Below are 20,552 nucleotides of genomic sequence, written 5' to 3'. Positions count from 1 at the left end.
CTGAGATTGATTATGACAGATTAAAGACAACAGTTACACTGACAAGTGCAAATCTTGGCTCCAATAATCTTCCTGTATTTTCATGTTGTTCTCTTCCCAATATTGTTTCCCCTTTTCTTACAACACTATTACCTCTCTTCTGCTTTTACTTCCCCTCTCCTCATCACATCTATTTTACTACCTTTTTTACATTCATTACCTTCCTCTAAGCACTTGAAAATTGCAGGTGACCCCTACCCAACAGGCCAACCTAATGGGCAACCTCCAAGAGGTAACAAGCCTTACTCTCATTTTCTTTTTATTAAAAGTAACTTATTTTTTCTCATTTAGTTTGTATTACTACCTACTACTACAGTGGGTCAAATAAATTTCTTCATTTTTTAAACATTTACTCAACTGAAGCTGAAGTTATAGAGTCAATTACCAAACATGTCCATTGTGCATAGAAATATGCATCTTAAAACACATGAAGGAATAACCTTTAAGCAAGTTAGGAAGCACTGCTTTCACCTTAGGTCTTTTCACTGGACTGAGAGAGGCAGCACCTGAAAGCCTCTGCAGCAGGCAGTACAGTATATCAAAAGACTGGAGTTGAAGGCCTTATTTTTTTTTTTTTTAATTATTATTTTTAAAATCGCCTCACTGTGCTTTCCCCATTCTCACTGTCATCCACAAAGAAAGACCTTGCTCACCTGCAAAAAGTTTTTCAAAACTTTACAATTCTTACCCTCTCTAGGTCCTGCCTTAAATGCATGAACATCCTCATGCGAGTATGAATGCTATCTTCTTTTGGCTGCACCAAGCCATTTTCTTCATCCTCCTTGGGAGGAAACAATGGTTTGTTAAAGTTACTTTTTCGCTTTAATTTCCAGTAATTGTAGATGAAGTCTACAGCAAGTTTTGGAAGGCCCAGCTCTGCTGCAACATCCTCCACTTTTACTAGTGAGTAAAATTCTTCTTCCAGCTCTCGGAGTTTTTGGGCTCGCAGGCTCGTTTTCTCACTCTCTGTTTGCTTCTGCTCTGACACGCTCTTGGGGTGCTCCTCAACATCAGGCAGCGAATTCTGTTTGTTCTTGCTGTGCTTTAGACAGTAAGACTTGAACTTGACCTCATCCCCATCATCCAGGATAGTCTTCATCTCTAAGCTATGCTCAAAGGCACAGGTGACATGAAAGGCAGTGATGCAGCTTTTCACGGAGCACTGCAGACAAAGTAAAACAAAAAGCCTCAATTACTAACAGTAGCAGCAAACTAGAAAAAAGGGACATAACTACCTCAACTGCATGAAAATCCATCCCTACCAAAACCAATTTCCTACACATTCTTAAAAATATTGATCCCTTTGAAGTTGGTATTACCCCATATAGTATTTTCTTGTTTGCAGAGTGTTCAGTGGAAGTTTTCTGTTCATCTTTGATACACACAGAACTGGCTCTTAAACACCTCAGCTTTATTCAAAAGACAGCAACCCAGACTAATTCTTCTGTCTAGTCAACTAATGTGATAGCAAATTGCTATGAAGAAGCAGACAATATATACAACAATATATCCAACAGTCATCTCCATTGTAAAGCATCTCTGAACACAGGAAGAACAAAATGCAAAACTGAAATTGCCCTTCTGACAAATTCCCCCCTGCAGAGTCACTATGGGACAAGTACATACCTGAATGCAAGCACCAGTTTTCAGTTTGCACAAACTACACACTAGAGCCCATCGACTTGGTGGAATGTGAGACACCTTTGTGATCGGCTCCATCCTTTCTGGGCAAGCAATACTAACCTGTAAAGAAAAAAAGCAGTGTAGAAAACAGTTATCAAAGGGAAAAAAAACCCCAAGCTCTCCCTTTATACTAGAAGAAGAAAGTCATTCATCTCTTCCTGCAAGATCTCCATGTACTCCTACTTCTCAGAAAGGGACCCCAAAAGATCCCACATGCAGACAATAGTGTGGAATGCTATCATTTTAACCTGGTGACTTGAAGTTGCAATTATTCAAAACATTTGAAGCAGCTACAGAACACCTTTGTTATTAACCAATGTCCTGATTCCAGCCAGGAGAGGGTTAATTTTTGCTGTAGCCAAGAGGGAACATGGCTAGGACCCAGAGGTTATTCTGTACCAGCTCACAAAATTTTCCAAGAGTGGGGGGAAGGGCTCTCTTCTGGTCAGGTAAGTGTGGTGTGAAGCCAGTGGTCGGGTAGCACTGGCTCCTTCCCATTACTGATATTGTAGCTCTTACTGTTTGTTTTTCTTATTTCACTGCTGCTTCCAGTAAATTCTTCTTTTCTCGATCCATGATTTTTACCATTTGTGCCTCCAAATCCCTTCTGCAGCCTGGTGCAAGGGAGGGGGGGAGTGGTGCATATTTTGAAGTGCTTCAGTGGGAACACTAAACTGGGGAATACCATTGCTAAACCACTACCAGTTGAGAGACTGCAGCAAGTGTTGGCTCTAAGTTTATTTCCATTCCCTTGTGGATTTTTGTTTTTTTTCCCCTCTGTGCTGCTTTCACAGGTCTGACTTAAAAAATGCCAAAATACAAGCCCCTGAGAACAAAAGAGAAACACTTTCCTGAAAAGTTCCTTCTATAAAATCCCTAGATCTGCTATGGTATCTACTTCTGTCAACTCAAGATTTGGGACAGAACCAGATCTATCAGTCAGCAGCCAGGAAAAGCCTTGCTTCCCAGCTCTGCCTCTCCACGGAGCACTCCTACCACAAGAGATAATCCTAATACACCTTCCTAACTATGGACTGTATCAAACATAATTTGAGAAAAAATACAACAAACTTCTCTTATGGCAAAGCAGGATATATTGTGTTGTGTTAGTTTTCACAGAATAAGTTTGGATGATCAATTTGTCTCTAGTAGATCAGATTATAGATATTACTAAAAGAAAGGAAAAAAAACCCCAGATATAGACAGAATAGCTTTTTCTATTCTTTGTTATATTAACTTCCACATATACATTGTGATAGAAGTTTCTCAGTTGCCTGTTGTCTATACAGGGAAATGAGGACTTTCCTCTATGATTTGGAAACCAAAACAGATATATCTGTATCTGTAGGCATCCCTGAGCCATTCCTGACAGGATTTATCCAAGCACAGAAACAAAAACTTGGCCAGCTCTGAATGACTAACATGCAGAACTGGGCCAGTATGAGAATGGCACGTGGCAGAAGATTTCAGTGGGATAACTATCCCAAAAACACCAGTCTCCAAAAGCTTGGATTTTGACACTTCTACAACACTTTCTGAACTCAGCATTTGTGTGCCTTGAAGGGCTACCTGGCTGAACCAAAACCACAATGCTGATACTCCACACTTTCTAAAAACAATTCATCTGAATAGAGCAGACCTGTATTTCCTGTGGTGGGACTATGGGCTTCTGCTCAAAGGGGTCAAACGTAAGAATTCAAAGAAAGGAGGTTCCTAGGTCATGCTCTGTGGCACTGTGAGGCCAGAAGAAAGCTGATGGCTTAAAAAAGCAGTTAAGGACGAGATTTGAACAACAATTATTTTGTTTTTGTACAGTAATTTTCATAGATTAACTCCACAGTAAGGGACACCCAGGAAAATCTGGATTGTATGAATTAGTTTAACATGTGGTAACTGAACTGGCAGCTTTACAAGAGCCAGTAGACAAAGCTGAATTTTTTAGCTTCCCTTTGGAGGTACATCATCAATCACTTGATGCACATACTCATTTTAAAACCTGTTTAATCCCTAAGGATGAAAAGCATTGCTTCAGGAGATCTCCTCAGTGAGGTAGACTTACCCAAAGATAGCAGTGCTAAATCACAGTTGCTATGCTCAGAATATTTTTGCTACTCTCCTTATCATGCATTGCTTTAAGGATCATTTATGTAGGTGGAAAAAAAAAACTTTGCAAGAGATTACCCAGTTCATAATTTTCACATTAGAAAAAAATAGCTGACCAACAGTTCATGAATTCATGACATACATGGACTCAAATAAGATGTTTGTTACAGTACTTCCCTCTCTGCCAAGTGCAAGCCCACATCTCCTGGAATATACTGAGGTCAACCAGTTGCATGGTATTTCCAAAAGTCTTCATTAGGAAGACACTGAGATGCTTCAGAAGATTGAGGTTTTAAAGAAGAACAGTCAGGCAACACATGATGCACTCATGAGACAGATGTGACTAACAATTTAACCTCTTGTGGTCTTCCTATAATTGGTGTAGAAGTGACCAGACTGTCCCTGGAATGCCCAAGTAGTTCAACAAAATCATGGTCAGTGCTCTTCAATATCATCAAATGTAGCTTTTTTGCTTCCAAAAGGAAAGACACTTTCATGAACCTAACTTGACCATGCTCAAAATAGCTGGTTACAAGTTGCACAGGTATTTCTGAAACAATATTGTAGGAAGACTGACTGTTACCACTACACTGAGAGACAAGACTTCCCTTAGGAATTAAGGGAGTGTATCAATGTGTCAGGTTGTCTATATTCTTTTCAAAAAGAAACCAGAATCTGCAATGATTTTTTCCTGGAGATTGAGTAATACCAGCTTTCCACTGAGCTTCTCAGCAGGAGCTGGGAATTGACACAGACCTTTTCCCTGTCCCTTTCTGCCCCCTTAATATTCTCCCTGCTCCTTCCCCAGAGGAGACTCATAAGGTCAGGAAACATTTATATTGGGAATACTGTTCATTCAGCTTGTAATGCTGACTGTTGATATTATCCCGCTTTGTAAAAGTACAAAGAGGCACTTACAGAGTCAGGTGCAATTTATTTATACTGGCCTTGTGCCACCTGCATGTTTCTGCAGAGAGGATTCAAGGCAAAGTCCGTTTGAACTTTGCTGCTCACAAGGGATCCAGAGAGCAGAGCCCAACCTTTTCATCCCCCCCAAAAAACTCCCATTGCAAGGCAGAAATGATCCATCTGCCATAACATGTAGTCATTTCCTCAATTTCTTCTTTGCAAACTTTTCAAACTTTGCATCAGGTTACATCTTGACTGCTACACTCTGTAGAAGTTCTAAGAGTGGGAGAGAGTGAAGACAATGGGTTGTTGAAGCCTATTATCTGTTATGCACATGATCAATCACCTTGCTGTCCTCTGCTTCCCTGCTAACTGTGCCACCACCAGCTGCACCAGTACACAAGGATCTGCATCAGTGGTTCAGCCCAGTGGCTTGAGCACAGCCACTCACAACAGCTGCTCAGGACAGTAAATTTTATCTTTCCTCACCCAGGGGGGGCATTATCACTTTCTGCTTCAGCTAACACCATATTGACTGGCAAAGACATACCTATAATAGGTTATCTAAGGCAGAGAAACACCTTGAATTTCAAAACACTCAATACAGGTTTTCTGGTATCAGTGTTTCCTTTTTTGATTTTTTTTTTTTTAATTTAGAAGAACACCTTAAAAAAAAACCATGAAATAGACCACACATTTACACTAAAGCAAAGTAAAGGCAGAAGAAAAAGAGGATATAAACCAACGAGTACTCTTTGGAAAGTAAAAACCTTCAACTGTCCCAATCAGCCAAGGGAGCGAAAAGAAAGCCTTTAAAAAGCGTTAACTCCCAAGGAAGGCAGGGAAGAAAAAAGATTTTAAGACAGTGCTGAATGAATTAATGCAGGAGAATACCTGGCACAATTGACTGCAACAATGCTAGACTACACTTGCTGACTCATGAAGCCTCTTTGAACCTTTTGCCACAAGACAGACATTTATAGCCCCTTCCTCCCTGCTTTCTTCCATGCTTCACTTTGTTAGGGCCACAAGAGGAAATACCAGTGACCTTGTAATTAATGTTTCTTTTATGGAGTTCCAGCATGCTAGTACCTTGGAAGAAAAAAAATAGATATATGATAATACACATTCACCCCTAAAGCATCCATCCCTGGGTCTTCAAACTCTATGTCCTTCTTGCCCCCAGCAGCACATAAAGCCGCTCCAGACAGGAACTGACTTGCCATTTTAGTAGATTTACAAAGGGTTTCCTGGCTTCTCTGGAAACTGAATTGTTTTACAAGTGACTATACAGAAGCCTTCGAGAATGGATCCAAGAGGCATTTCCCATGCCTGCAGGCATATGCCACCTCTTCACTATGCCTGACACACTTGGCGTTGGTGTGGAGAGGAGGAGGTGTCCAAAATCTGGAATCGCTGAATGGGCTGTGGAAACAGCTGGATTCAAGCTCTGGGTGCCCTGGGTGTCCCCCAGTAGCTTCTCTTCCTCAGCCAAAGGGAGATGGACAGGCAGGAAGTCAGAGTGTGCTTCCTGCCTGGCCATCACCACCTTCCCAAACCTCACCGTTCCTTTGCTGATGAGAACAGCAAGGCAACCACATGCAGAATGGACCTCTTAGAGAAACCAGTCAGCTCAGAGCCAGGACAGCTTCCAGGCAAGACACTTCATAAGCACAAGAGAAGTGGTTTTTTTTAAAGTAAGTATTTCTGTTTTTTTTCCTCAACTCCTCTCTCCTTGAAGGTGAAAGAGATGACAGAAACTACAAGTAGGCCTGAAGGGAAAAGTGCAACTGCAAAGAATCTCCTTAAGAAGGAGCTATATGCCTGAGACAACTAAGAATTACACATTATATCCGGTTGCTAAGTCAAAATAAACCAAATCAAAATCTCAGCATCTTCCTCAAAGTTGTGCACACATCAGACCTGTCTGCACTTGGGAGCAGAAAATTTAGAAAATACTGTACCCTTGATTTTATGGTGCTGACAGATCTGGCTACTGTCTCACATTAAACCACCCACCATAATGGATTTGTGAATCTTACCAGAAATAAAACATAAATATCCCAAGTGCAAAATTAAACACAAACTCCATCTATACCTAAGTGAACTTTCTGATTTACAGAACTACACTGTGATGCTAAACTTAATTCAAAATGGAGGAGGAGGTGTAAAACTTCATTATTAAATTCTCCATATATGTTATGCACAGATATAGCAAAAAAGCCTTTACTTATAAAGTGTATACAACATGGAGATAAAAATTCTCATCTCCCCACCATTCAGAAAAATTCTAATTCAAAGAAATTTTAAGTACAAATTGCAGCATACATCTTATAGAAATAATGCAGTGCAGGCATCCTTCAAGCAAACAAACAAACATAACTCTGAAAAAAGTGGAGGTACTCATGCAAATTACACACGTATCTGAGCACAGAAATTCATCAAAAAATATGAGACAATGAAGCTGCAGTTGTTAGATACAGCTTATATCAGTGGCCCTTTCTAGCAGGTCACAGATACTATAATGACACCAAGAAGTGATTGCTGACTAAATGGAGACAACAAAGTGACTCATTAATGGAATACAAGCTGGGCTCTCTCCCAGACTTCACAGACTGAGCATGCCTATCAAAATAAAGCCCAGTATTACGTCAAAGACCTTAAATCATGAGAATGTCAAAAAGCAGAGGATGGAACTAGAAGGAGGAGGACAGGAGAGAAATTTACCTCTGGAATCCAAAGAGCACAGCTCACATGTGCCCACTTGGTCCCTGTCCTGGTAGCTTTCATGGCACCTCCTCTTTTAGGACAGAGGAGACACTGAGGATGTATTCCCAGGACGCAGGTGCGACACAGCCAGCTCCCTTCAGGTACTTTTAAGATTCCATAGCAAGCCTTGGAGAAAAACAGATATTGGAATCATTGTGCTGACATTGTTTCACACACAAGCATTCATAATCACACAGAGTCAAGCTTTCAAAAAGTAAAGGCACAATCTGGCCTTCACTTAATCTTTCTGTGATTTCTTTACTTTAAAATGAGTCAATTAATCTAAGAGAAACAGCCTCAAAAGCAATAGATTTTACACATGTTTATAAAACATATCCACTGAGACCGCACAACAGCACTGGTGTTACAAACCTTCACCTTTGCCTTTAGTGACTTTTAAACTTCTGAAGTAAACATGGATATTCCTTTAAATTAGCTTCTGTATCTAATACTTTCTAAAATCACCATTTCCTACTGCTAAAAATGTAGTGCTCTAACATAATTCTATTTAGGGATAGGGATATGAGCTGTTTGACTGAAAACAATTTCCTGAAGTGTTTGTGGTTACAGTTCTGTGAACTTTTTTTCTTTAAATATTTATATAATACTGCAACAAAAATCACAGCATATACTGGAATTTTAAGATGCTGGGTTTTATACCTATTTCCCAAGCATTATACTTAACCATATGGAAAATGAGAGATTTCTTAAGTTTTGCTAGGTTTGAGAATTAAAACAAAGAAAGGAAAATAAATAGTTTAATTTCTAATTCAAATTCCTCGTGATGCTTAATGGAGCCAATGGTGGACCCTGCTGTACATGCATATCCCCCTTACCTCCATGAAGCTGAGCATATCTGAAATCACTGGTTACCACAGAGGCCTAATTTCATGCAACCACTCCAAATAAAAGTTTTATCAAAAGGGTGGACATCACAGGAGATCTCAATTTCTAACACTATCTCTGGTAATGATAACATCAAAAGATTCAAAAGAATGGGATCATTAGTTGTAACCATTTTTTCAGATTAAATCTACTATAAAATTCCCATACTTGCCTTTCCAGCCTTCTGCTTACAATATCTCAGTATTTAATATTAAACAATATCATAAAACACTGCACATTTATGTCAAGCTTGTAGGGAGGGGGACTTTCCTGAATTAAATGCGTCAAAACTGACTAACCTAAATGGTTTTTTTTCTGATGTGCCAACTCCAGTATAAGCCCAACAGGGGGAGCTGCAATCCAAATTTTACAAGTGTTCTTTTCCTCCTCTGTGGCATATTCCCACCAGAATTCTTTCTGTTACTAGAGCAGAAGCAGCATTACATCTAAGATCATATCTAGGGTGTTGGAAATGGACTGAAACTACTTTCTAATTTTAACTGATAAGCAAAGGATACCTAGACTACTAAAACAGTCATTTCACCATGTGTTTGAGCCAGCACAACAGGGTACCATGAAAGAGGAATTTTCTCACACTCCTCCTCCCCTCCACCTCCAAACTTGTGATGACAAACAGACCTGAGGCTACTTGTTGAACCAAAGCTGATCCAGATTAAAAATAAAACAAGTTATTGTTACAGTTAGGATTTGCTCTAGCCCTGTAATAGTTAGGATTTGCTCTAGCCCAGGCACACTCTCCAGTTTGTTTCAAGCAGATCCAGCACAGGGAAGAGTGAGGGGCAAGAAGGCAGCAGACCATCAACTCAAGCTCAGCTGTCAGCAGACAACCATGAGCCTTTGACTGCAAACCCATCACTACTCCTTAATAGGCACAAGCAGGGACTGAAGCAAGCAGCCCATCTGCCAACCATATTCCTGTCACTGGCCACCTTACTGCCAACTCAGGCTCACAGGCTGCTTCACACAGGGACTCAGGTCAGGAAAGCAGCCGGGCTAGAAGCCAGCCCACTGTGAGCAGGAAGGTGACAGGTCTTTTTTCAGTCAGATGTGTATTCCAAATATTACTCACAGTCAGTACAAAAATGCATTTAAAAAAAAAGAACAACACTTTCTTGTTCTCCTTTCAATTTGTAGCAAAACTCCCTTCCAGAATAGGATGTACAAAAGCCACAGGATTCATACCACTCTTCTGATAAGGATACCTTTACCTGACTATGCTGAGCTCAGGCAGTGTAAAGTCTTGACTACATCTGAAACACTATAAACATGAGCACCATTCAGACTGAGACGATGGTTTTTGCAGGTGCTGATGGCTTCTGAAAAGGATCACTCTATAAAAGTGCCTATATATGGTTCCAGATGGCTAAATTTGGACAGTCTATGTCTGACTAAATAAGTATTCAATAAAGGCAAAAAAAACCTCAAACAAATGATCTTTAGATTTCTCACAAACAGGCAAGCCAGTATTTCCTGTCCTGTTTATCTTCAAAAGCAGATTTAGTAATAGGGGGAACAATTATTTACAGTCACAGAAGAAATACTTGCATGTCCCAAAACCACACTTTGCATTCCTGTTAGACTGTGGCTGTCCACTTATTAACTATGCTAGGCCACTTAATCTACTTGTAATTGTTATAGTGTAAAAATTCACCTCAGTATCGCACCAGCCTTCATATGTAGAAAACCGCAAAGTCCTCCACTTAGCATTTAACATCCATTCAAATTGCACATTTGCCTGGGTAAATTTAAACCACAGGAAAGTGTCAACATTTCTGCAGGCACTAACCTGATGGACACAAATGTTACACTTGTCACAGAACACCATGTCATTCCCATCTTCACTGTCCGGGGACCGGCACACATCACAGATGACGTCCTCATCATATTCGATACCCAACCCTTCTTCAGTCTCGATGGCGTGATTCATATTCTCATGACAGTGCCGCTCCAGCACTTCAATTGTCTTCTCCATTGTGTTTTCATCCAGGAGCCCACATCCTACAAAAGAGAAAGGGAAGGGCAATTAGAGGACAGTCAGATGCTTCTGAGTCAGAGAAGCAGGAGGAGAAAAAAGACAACTTCTACCGACTAATGCAATAGACACAGCATCTAAAAATAAAATAAAAATAGACGAGATTTTTCACTCACAGGCTAATTATAACATTATTTTATAAATACAAGCAGAACTATTATTTGAGTAAAAATTTTACACAAACCACAAGGTTGCGCCTGGAAGAAAACACTGCAGCACAAAAGACAGCAGTAGCTGTAACTGCTGGCTGCTCTCATACAACCCTTCCTGCACCTCTGTAATTTTACTAAACACTAATGAAATCCAAAAATCATGCACTGTGTTCTTCTGAAGACGAATGCCCTAGGAAATAAAACTTATCAAGAATACTTCATATCTTATGATGAAAGTTGCACCACCCAGTAGCTCTAAGTCCCTTGTGATGAAGTGATCAAAACATGATGTTTATGAAAAGTGCTTTTATTTTTCTGATGTTTTTTTAAAAACAAAATAGTAGATAAATATACTGTTGCAATACATACTATCTGAACACTACACATGCTATCTATACTCACCACTAATCAAACTTAGCGTAAGCAGGATCACTGTAAAAGTATTTGCTATGAGATTGGCCATCAGCTTGCAGCTTCAGGATGCGCACTGCATTAGAAACCCCATGATGTTCACAGCTACAACTCCAAATTGCATGTCATCAAAATCCTTGCTCAAAAATGATCATGATGTTCACAGCTTATGATTTACTTAGGCCTTCAAATGTTGGGATATTCATGTAACATTAATTGCAGAGGCTAATATTTCAACTAAGGCTACTAATTTTGATTCCTTGTTACAAAAAAGAAACAGAGAGAGTTAAAGTGTTCTCTCCCATGCCCTAATACTTTCTCATTGCCTGAATTAAAAGAATTACCGAATCATTCAGGTGGGAAAAGTCCTACAGAGGGCTTCAGCCCCTGCCCAGGCTCTAAACAGGGAATAGGAAATCCAAAAAGGCTGTTGCTCAAAAGATACATGTAGTCGTATCTTGAAAATTTCCATGGATGCAGATCTGCGCCCTTGAAAAGCTAACAGCTTTTGCTTACTGCATTCCTGTATGCCTGGGAAGCTGTTGTCCTTGCTTCTACTTATATGCATCCTTTGGCACTGGAGCTCAGTCATGAACTCCCTACTTCACCAAACCAGTCTCTCAACACATCTACTCATTTTCCTGAATGTATAATTGGAACTTTCTTGTGCTTGGAGGACAGTGTTCTTGAAGTGCTGCTAGCTCTCTTCAGTAATTCCATGCTTCAGAGCTGCCTCCCAGATCCCACCCAGTTACCTAAACAGAAACATGCTGTCCTGAAGTCCAGGACCAGAAAAACTACTTCCCCTCCTCACTCCTCTCTGGAGCTCAGTCACCACTATTTCATTGCTGTTACAGACAATACTGCCATTGATTGTCACTTCTCTATGGGTACTTCTTATTTTATTAAAAGCAAATACAAGGAGATGCTAACCTGTCTTTCCTAAAGGACCTACAATCACCCATGGAAGAATACTAGCCACACAGGCTATTCAATCACAATTCAGTTATTCCAGTGATCATTCCAATATTATTTTCCATAGCTCACTCCTTCTCATAGACCTCTATACCCACAACTTGCATGGCAAAAGAGTTTACTTAGCTGATTTTGAATGGGCTAACATGTGTGAATCTTAATTACTCTGTTGAGAACCCAGCATGCAAATTCCTCAGAACTCTCAATTTGTAGATATGTTCCAAGTTCAAGAAATGGAAACATCTGCTTTCCCTACATAAACTCTTTAACTTTTGAAGTCCTAAAATGAATTCCACCTGGTGTGGGCTTTTCCTCTCCTGCCTCAGTCTGCAGAAGTTGCAGATGATTTTGGACGTCAAGAAATTTTTAGACAAAACAGGTAAAATATAAAACATTAAGAGATCAAGAAAGTAATTACTTTTTTAGCTCCTGCTTCTCTTAGCACTTCCATTCAATTCTCACTCAGCAATCTTTCAGAGACCTTACACAGCAGACTACAACTCAAACAGCAGAAATTAAGTGCAGCTTTTAAAATGAGAAAATGTTGTGCAATTACCCATTTCTGTAAGCTCTTCATTTAGCTCCTGGAGCCAAAAGATGTCCATGTCATCCAAGTCATAGCGACACACAGATTCTGCTAGCTCCAAGATGTTGATGTAACCTGGTTCTGTGGGTTCTTGGCTGGAACAGTGGATGTATTTTCTGGGTCGTGTATACAGTACTTCTTTTACCTTTTCTGCTACAACCCTGTGAATGAAAAGAAAAAAAAAAAATACTTACAGCTTTTTAAGACCCATCCTTGAAAGACATAAAATATTTGCTGTAAGTGCAAAGCTGGGGTTTCACAGATTAAGTAAGTATATTAAGTAAGCCAGTAAGTATAGTCAGCCTGGGGAGACAGGATTCTCTAAATGTCATTTCTTCACACAAAATGTTCCAAGGTTTACTACATATACAGAATCCTTTTTAAAATGTAAGCCTGTCCATATGACTTCAATTTAACAAATGCTACTGGTATGACAAAGCAACTGTTTCTGAAACCCACTGAAAGTATTGTGCATAAAACCAATACAATCTTTGTCCTATATTCTTCCTAAATGACATAAGGAAATCTTGCCAACTGATCTCTTGAAAATACCAGCTTTTTCATGAAAGCTTACTGTAGTAATTCTACTGTAGTGTCTGTGTGTGTGGTGGAAAAATCCTCACTCTCCATTTGGGATACTCAGTCATCCCTAATTTTGTAACTGACACCTTATCCACATCACAAATACATTATTTTCATTATGCAAAAAACATTCTGATGCCAAGCAAAAATGTAAAGGGGAAAAGTCATCCAAGAAGCAATGGAGAAAAATATTTGTGTTCCTTCTGTTGTTTCTTTCAAGTATTTTCAGAGATAAAACTCGGTGTTTAATTGGTTTGATTTTGGAATGGAAAGAATAATCTTAACTAGATAAAGTTCAATTTTTCTCTGAATTCAATGCAAAAAGCCCTACATGTGGAAGGAAGCCAGAGAGATACAGAATGGAACAGTGCCATGCATGAGCAGCTCTACATGCTTTCTGGAGCTCACCCTCCACAGGACAAGGAAAAGATAAAAACTCTGGAAAATAAGACAGCAAAGAAGGGGGAGGCAGCTGTCAAGCTGTAACCCAAATAATTCTAACTGGACAATGTGGATTATCAATGTTAGCACAAGTAACGACCTTCTGCCATTCTCCACCCCCCTTCACCCTGCTCATTTTTTCCTCTAATTCCCTTGTGAGCTTTTCTTTTCTCTGTTCCAGCCAAATCTATAGCTATTATAGCTATACAGCTAATATAATACTGCTGGTATGAGCTGCTATATACTTATTTTTAATAACTTGGTACTGACAATAGCACCAGTGGAAATTAAATTATGCTGACTCAGCACTTTCACCAGACAATTAATTTATCTTTGTCTTGAAGACAACACTGGCATTAACCTTTCTTTGTTGAAACATGCTTTGTTTCCACCAAAAAGGGTTGCAGGACTACAGTGCTATGTTTCCCTAATCTAAACACAGTGTGAGAGAGCAGAAGATTCTTTATGTATTCCCAAAATCTGAGATCACTGAACTTCTATAATGTTAAACGGCCAACTGTGGTGAGAGAAGGCAGAAAAGGTTAAAACATCGAGAATAACCAAAATTAGATTATAAAAACAAATTAGTAATTTTATCAGGTATCAGTAATTACTGCATGCCTAGTGCTCTATATCATCATGCAGGGTAGGGAAACCTTTCAAGTAATATGCATAAGATATGGGTTTATTTTTAATTTATTCAACTTCCCATGCTCAAATAAAAAACAGCTTTTAATCCATAGCACCATGTGCCTGAAGAAAAAAGATCTCTTTACACTCACAATGTAGATACTGTAACAGCGTGCAGACAGAATGAGATCTGGACTGAAGCACCACAGAAATGTTTTCCAAATTGGCACTCGTGTGGTTTAAGAACATGTCTGAAAGCTGCTACACTGAAGATTTAAACATACCAACAGAGAAAAGCTGACTGCACTTAGACAACTTGGTTTTGAGCGACCATCTTCTCTGAGTTGCCATTTTGTGCACATGATCCATGTCTGATCACCAATACCTGAGAGAAGGCTGCGGAATAGTTTCTGGACTGGCTGGAACCTGAACCCCTTTCTCCCATTCTTGTTTCCATGTGTCCGCAAAGACGTAATACTCATCAGGGTTGACATGGTGAGAATCTGGGAGTTTCATGGCACTAATGAGATCCTTGCGGAACACCTGCAGGAAACACAGAGTGCAAAGACAGATTTGAGAAAGAGCATTGCATTGAAGAACGTGGCAGGCATTTTTCTTATCTACACTGAAACAGTGCATATACATTGATAATTTTTTAAAATACTATCAACATAAAGAAATCAATTTGAAACTACCTAGATTATTAATTTTTAGTGCATTAGGTACAGTATGATAAGAAGTTTACACTAATTCAAAACCATGCTGCTGCCCAAAGGCTAACCAGAAGGAAGAAGGTTTTTACAGGTAAGCAGAGAGAGGAGAAAGGAAGCCTGCATCTGATTCAAGACTTGTCACCATATTTTCAATCAGCTTATTGTCAGCCTGTAGGTTGTATCCTAACTTAAACACAAAGTAGGATATCCTTTTCTTTCACTCAGTTCAGCTACTTTAAACTGTCATATTCATCATGGGCTACAAACAGTTGCCATGGCAAAACTGATGGATAGGCACTCGCTCATTTATTAAAACCACTTGAAGCTTTATTGGTTGGGATCTCCGAGATCGAAGATGAACAGCTGCCTTTGCCGCAACACAAGATCTGTGTTGCTCTGTGTGTAAGCAGTGATGGACAATAACCAGCCTCAGCATCCTTCAGCAAACCTACACTTTGAAACACCACTCTCATACAAAGCAAACCACAGCGGCAAATCTCCAGCCATAACACTTGGCTCCAGAGAGTCACGTTTTTACAAGCATGTAAACGTGATTATCAGTCATCTCAAAGCTTACTTAATTTCAGTGTCTGTCAACTACAGGTGCCTACAATTTAAATAAAGAGCATATGTATCCTCTGTGGGTTTTCTCCCCCACTGCACCAGCTTAATGTTCAGTAAAGCAAAACAGTAACTGTGACTTGGTTTTAGGGAGACATTGCAACTAATTAACTGTATTATTGTAATAAGAAATCAAATCCTCAAAGGGCAATAAAACGACATGGAAAATATCCCTGCAGTAAGTTGTGACAGGTTGAACTCTCTTTTCACTAATTCAGTTTTATAACCAGAAGAGTAATAAACAATCTCAGAGCCCAATATCTTCATGTACCCTGTTCAATTTGACAGTACCAGACTGCTTATGCCTACTGCAGAAATTCTCAGCTGTTCTTGGAAATCATCAAGTAAATATTACTTTAAAAGTCTCTGTGCTAAATGGGTATTGAAATAGCTGCTGTGACCTGGAACATTAGCATTACTTCATTATGTTCTACAACTGCATCTCATATGGATGGCCAGGAGAGCAAGCTGACCGAGGGTACTCAAACCCACAGACTCAAGGGTCATGTATTTCCTATTAATGTGTTACCTGTCTTGGTTCAGAACAGACTGTTCACTGCTGCCTTCTGTATAAAACTCCTCAGGTACCTAACAGGCCTGTATTAAAATCTGAATGTTAAGAGTGAAAGCATTGAGACTGCAAGACTGCAAGCATCCTTTTTTTTTTTCCCCAAGCACTATATGTACACAACAAAATAAAATGTAAAATTATTTATGCCACTTAAAAGCCATTTTAGTTTTCTGTGTTACAGGTACAGAGCCAGAATTATGAGAAACACTAACAGGGCACAATTCCAAAGAACACTGGAAGGGAAAAGTATAATACAGGGAAGTGCAATGACTGCTTTAATTACCAGAAAATATATTTCTCAAATCTTATCTGAGGTAAGTGCTTTACAAACTACCTTTTAAGCCACTGACAGAATATAAAAGTGACATATTTCCTATCAAATGCACTATTTCTTAACCACTAGATGAAAAATGCTATTAAAGGCATCAGTATTCTAACTACATTGCTTAGCAGCAAATCTTCTGATCATCCATTATGTATGCAAACCATATCTCTACTTTTAGAGCACAAGCCCCCTCCTGGAGCATGAACTTCTTCAGGGTTTCTTTTGACTGTTGCAAGTACTGACCACACCATCACCATGCCACAAGATAAAGTTCTCTGCTTCAGATTCCTACAGTTTACAGTACAGGTACCACTGAAGGTCAAAAATTTAATCAATAAAAAGATAACTGTTGAAACCTTAAGGGACTCCAAAACTCAGCTAAGACTTCCTAAGAATTTCCTGTTCGTACTTGTGATTAACAGTGCAATTGAGGATTTCTTGCAGACATTTGGAATGATTACAATCTTTAGTTCTAGTCATTCTTCATTTCTTCACGTGTGGCAAAGCAGGGTCATCCAACAGTAAAATACTCTCAGAGGGCAACATATGAGAATACTCAGTCTGTATTTCTTTCATCATGTAAGTAAACCAAAACACTCAGGGGACCCAAAGAGAGTTTTCTGACAAATCAAGTAAATTCTACTTCAGGAGTCAGCCTCAAGGCCATGAACTAAGCCATCTACACAAAGAGCAGCACACACACCTTCAGGATTTAAATAGCCAGCTTCTCCTCATGGCTGTTTCTTTCCAACATTTGAAAAACAAATAAATGCTGCTCCTTTACTAACTGTGTCCAGAGAACAACAGCTAGTCTGCTCCACAGCACCCACTCTCCCCTCTTGGCAAGAACCACCTGCATTTCCAGTTAGCCCATGACGCTCAGTGGCCAATCTTTCAATCACTCCAAAGTAGTTCTACTTCTTACCTTATATAAATGACACCCCCTCAACTTTATTTTAACATCACCTGTAATATCATACATATTGAAAATACCTGAAAAATGAGCATGCCAAGGCTAGGCTTATAAGGTATTCCCATCCAGAAACGTCACTCCTCACAACCAGACTGAGCTGGTGTCAAGCGTCTTTAGCACACAACAGAAGGCCTTGCAGAGCTGAGCTATAACCAAGTGCAGCTCCCAGAGCCACACAGAAGTGGGAAACTCCCCACCATTTAGAGCATTCCACAGTAGTTACTGTGTGACAGTGGGATTTTTAAAAAATATTTTTTAGCAAAGAGAGCATGAAAGTACAAAGGAGTTTTAGCCTTACCATGCAAGACTGTTTGGTCTGAACTTAAAATTGCATTTTGCTGCCAGGAATTTTTAGCTTCAACCACAAACAGTGCAGCACTTTGAGTAAATTACATCAATTAAATGTGTCTGCTTATGTAATCATTGTCTCATAATCTAATCATTACCACTTCATTGAGACCTTCTATTACATATTTCATGCTTTAGTACTGGAGCTTAAATATAGAACAAAAGACCTTGTTCTTTAGTCTTGTTGTGGTCTTAAGCCCAGCTGGAAACAAAATTCTACTCAGCCGCTTGCTCAACCCCCCTCCTGTCTTCCCCCCGCCAAACCCAGTGGAATGGGGAGTAGAATCAAACTAAAATTTGTATGTTGAGATAAGAACAGTTTAATAATTGAAAATAAAGTTAAATACAATAATAATGGCAAATAATAATAACAATAATGATAATAAAAAGGAAAAACTCAAACAAGTGATGCACAATACAGTTGCTCACCACCCACTGACCAATGCCAGACCCCGCTTCCCAAACCCAGATCAGCTCCCCTTCTGGGTAACTCCTCCAGTTTATATAATAGTTCTATGGGGTGGAATATCCCTCTGGTCAGTATGGGTCACCTGTCCCAGTTATGCCACCTCACAGTCTTTCTTGTTTTGTGGTTTATTTTTTATTGCATACCTCCTCCCTGTCTGAGCATGAGACATGTAAAAGAAGAAAAGTCCTTGATTTGGGATAAACACGAGTTACCAAATAACCAAAGCCCACTTTATGCTGGATTGCATGTAATTGCTTCAGTGGTGAGGCTTCCCCTGCACCCGGCAGAACTTGGCAACTCAGGCTTTTCATCACACCCATCACCTGGGGAGTCAGGAGATGCACTGCTCAGAAACACAAAGCTATGATTTTTTTAAAAAGCAGAAGGGAACTATAATGTCCTGACTTCCCTGCAAAAGTGTATTAGATCTTTTACAGCAAACAGCATGGAATGAGGGCCAGCATCCTCTCTAACCAGACAACATCTAGCATTTTCCTAGATTTTTGGTGCCCCTCCCAATCCATCTCAAAGGCCAAGTTTAAAATTCTATTGTCAAACTCCTGGATTTATGTGAAATGTAAATTACACAAGAGTTTTTCCATCATGTCGAGGGTCAAATAATTTTATTTATTCTCCTTTGAAAGGATCCAGTAACTTTTATTCCCGTAAGCACCCCCAAACATTAAGGCTTACTCTACTATTGTAGCTCTCAAGAACAGGCCCTCAGCAAACACACGAAGCAGCAGGTTTACACCTAAAATCACCACATAAATAATAAAACAAAATTTAAATTCTAATATGACTTATTGCAAGTGTAATACAGCCACACAGTATCTGAGCATAGTTTATCTTTGTACAGATATTTGACAGTATGTGCAAAAGACTACCCATTTACAGGGCATGAAGCTCCAAGAACAGAATTTGGTGACCCTGTCCTGGAAAGGTAGAATTTTTCTTGCTAATACATTGCAACCTGGGCATGAAATTGCTGAACTAAGTAACTTGCCTTATAGAGAAGTGTAGAAACTTAAAGCCGGTTTGCTTTGGATTTTGGTTGGTTGTGGGATATGTGGCAGCAAAGTAAATAAAAGGCAACATAAATTTCAAATGCAAATGAAGCTACAGTTCCAGGGACATATACCAACGAGACTGAAAAACTTAAATGTTAAAAGTGATAGTGATAGTCAGGAATACGTGTAGAAATAAATTTGTAGCTCTCAAACATCCACACAATTTGGACAAGCAAGGCAGTAAATCCTGATGTTAAAACTTCCTATTCTCTAAAACTATTTTAATGAATTATCCAGGGCTCGAGCAAATTAAATATTGTACTTTTCATTTAAGTAGCCATGATTCTTCCTAGCCTCCTTTTACAAGCATGTATAGGAAAGGCCAGGAAATTGGATACTAAATCAATGCTACCTAACATCGTGTCTCTGACAGTATCTCATGAGCCAGAAGAATGTGCAAGAACATGTCAAGTTTCCTTCTGGTTGCTAATCAGACATAAGCTTTGGATTTTGGGGTTAATCCTAACAATCAATTTTTAAAGTGGTACTAATTTATACAGATATTTTTAAAAATCTGTACTTGCTATCATCTGTCCAATTCCTTTTTTAATCTTGTTTAATTCTCAGTCTCAACAACTTCCTGTAGCAGATGAGCTTCCCAGCCTAATTGCATGAAAAGGATATCCTTTCAATTGCTACAGATTTTCTAAGTTTTGGCCTCATTTTTCAATGCTCACGGCTGCCTTTTCTGTCCAGTTTTTCCATCACAAGGACAGGCAGGACTGAAGCACTCTAGCTCTGCTGTTTCCAACCCATTCACACTTTACTGTTATGCCTGCTCATTCACTTCAAAGGTAAAATAGCTCAGCTTTTTCACAAGCAAGCTCTTCCACACCTCTCTGCATTTGGGTCACCTCTTCCTAAAGAGTTCAAATAGCCTGAGACAGTATCTCAAAGGGAAAAAAAAAAGCTATCATAGAAGTAATTGATGAGTTTGCACCTCCAACCTTACATTTTTTTTTTTAATCAACTAACCCAAGCAGGCTAAAAAGCAGCTCATGGATAACACACGCTCACCAGAGGTCTTGAGAAGCCTGTACACGTCTCAGAAAATTCAGAATTTTTTAAGGTAAGCATGCACATAAAAGTGGCAGTCTCTTATTACACATGGTGCATGCAAAGCAATATAGTTTAACCATGTTGCCCATTCAGTCACAGAACAAAATAAAGCACTTCCAAACTGCAAAAGGAGTCCATTTGCTGCCAAGATACTAGTCTTACAGGCTGCTTCTCAGGATCAAGAC

General features: G+C 39.4%; 1 protein-coding gene across 1 annotated transcript in view; it reads right to left on the bottom strand.

The window, feature by feature from the left end:
* Nucleotides 1–20,552, bottom strand: part of JADE3 (jade family PHD finger 3) — a 45,793-nt gene that overhangs the window by 6,064 nt on the left and 19,177 nt on the right. Inside the window, exons 4-9 of the mRNA XM_053935059.1 lie at nt 14,604–14,761; nt 12,536–12,726; nt 10,196–10,407; nt 7,462–7,629; nt 1,666–1,782; nt 728–1,201 (exon numbers count right to left, since the gene is read on the bottom strand). Coding sequence (XP_053791034.1) covers nt 728–1,201; nt 1,666–1,782; nt 7,462–7,629; nt 10,196–10,407; nt 12,536–12,726; nt 14,604–14,761 — 1,320 coding nt within the window. The remainder of the gene's footprint in view (nt 1–727; nt 1,202–1,665; nt 1,783–7,461; nt 7,630–10,195; nt 10,408–12,535; nt 12,727–14,603; nt 14,762–20,552) is intronic.

The sequence above is a fragment of the Vidua chalybeata genome, chromosome 2, assembly GCF_026979565.1.
Source record: "Vidua chalybeata isolate OUT-0048 chromosome 2, bVidCha1 merged haplotype, whole genome shotgun sequence".
Classification (NCBI taxonomy): Eukaryota; Metazoa; Chordata; class Aves; order Passeriformes; family Viduidae; genus Vidua; species Vidua chalybeata.
Note: the sequence above shows the minus strand (reverse complement) of the source record. Positions and strands in the feature narration are given on the sequence as shown.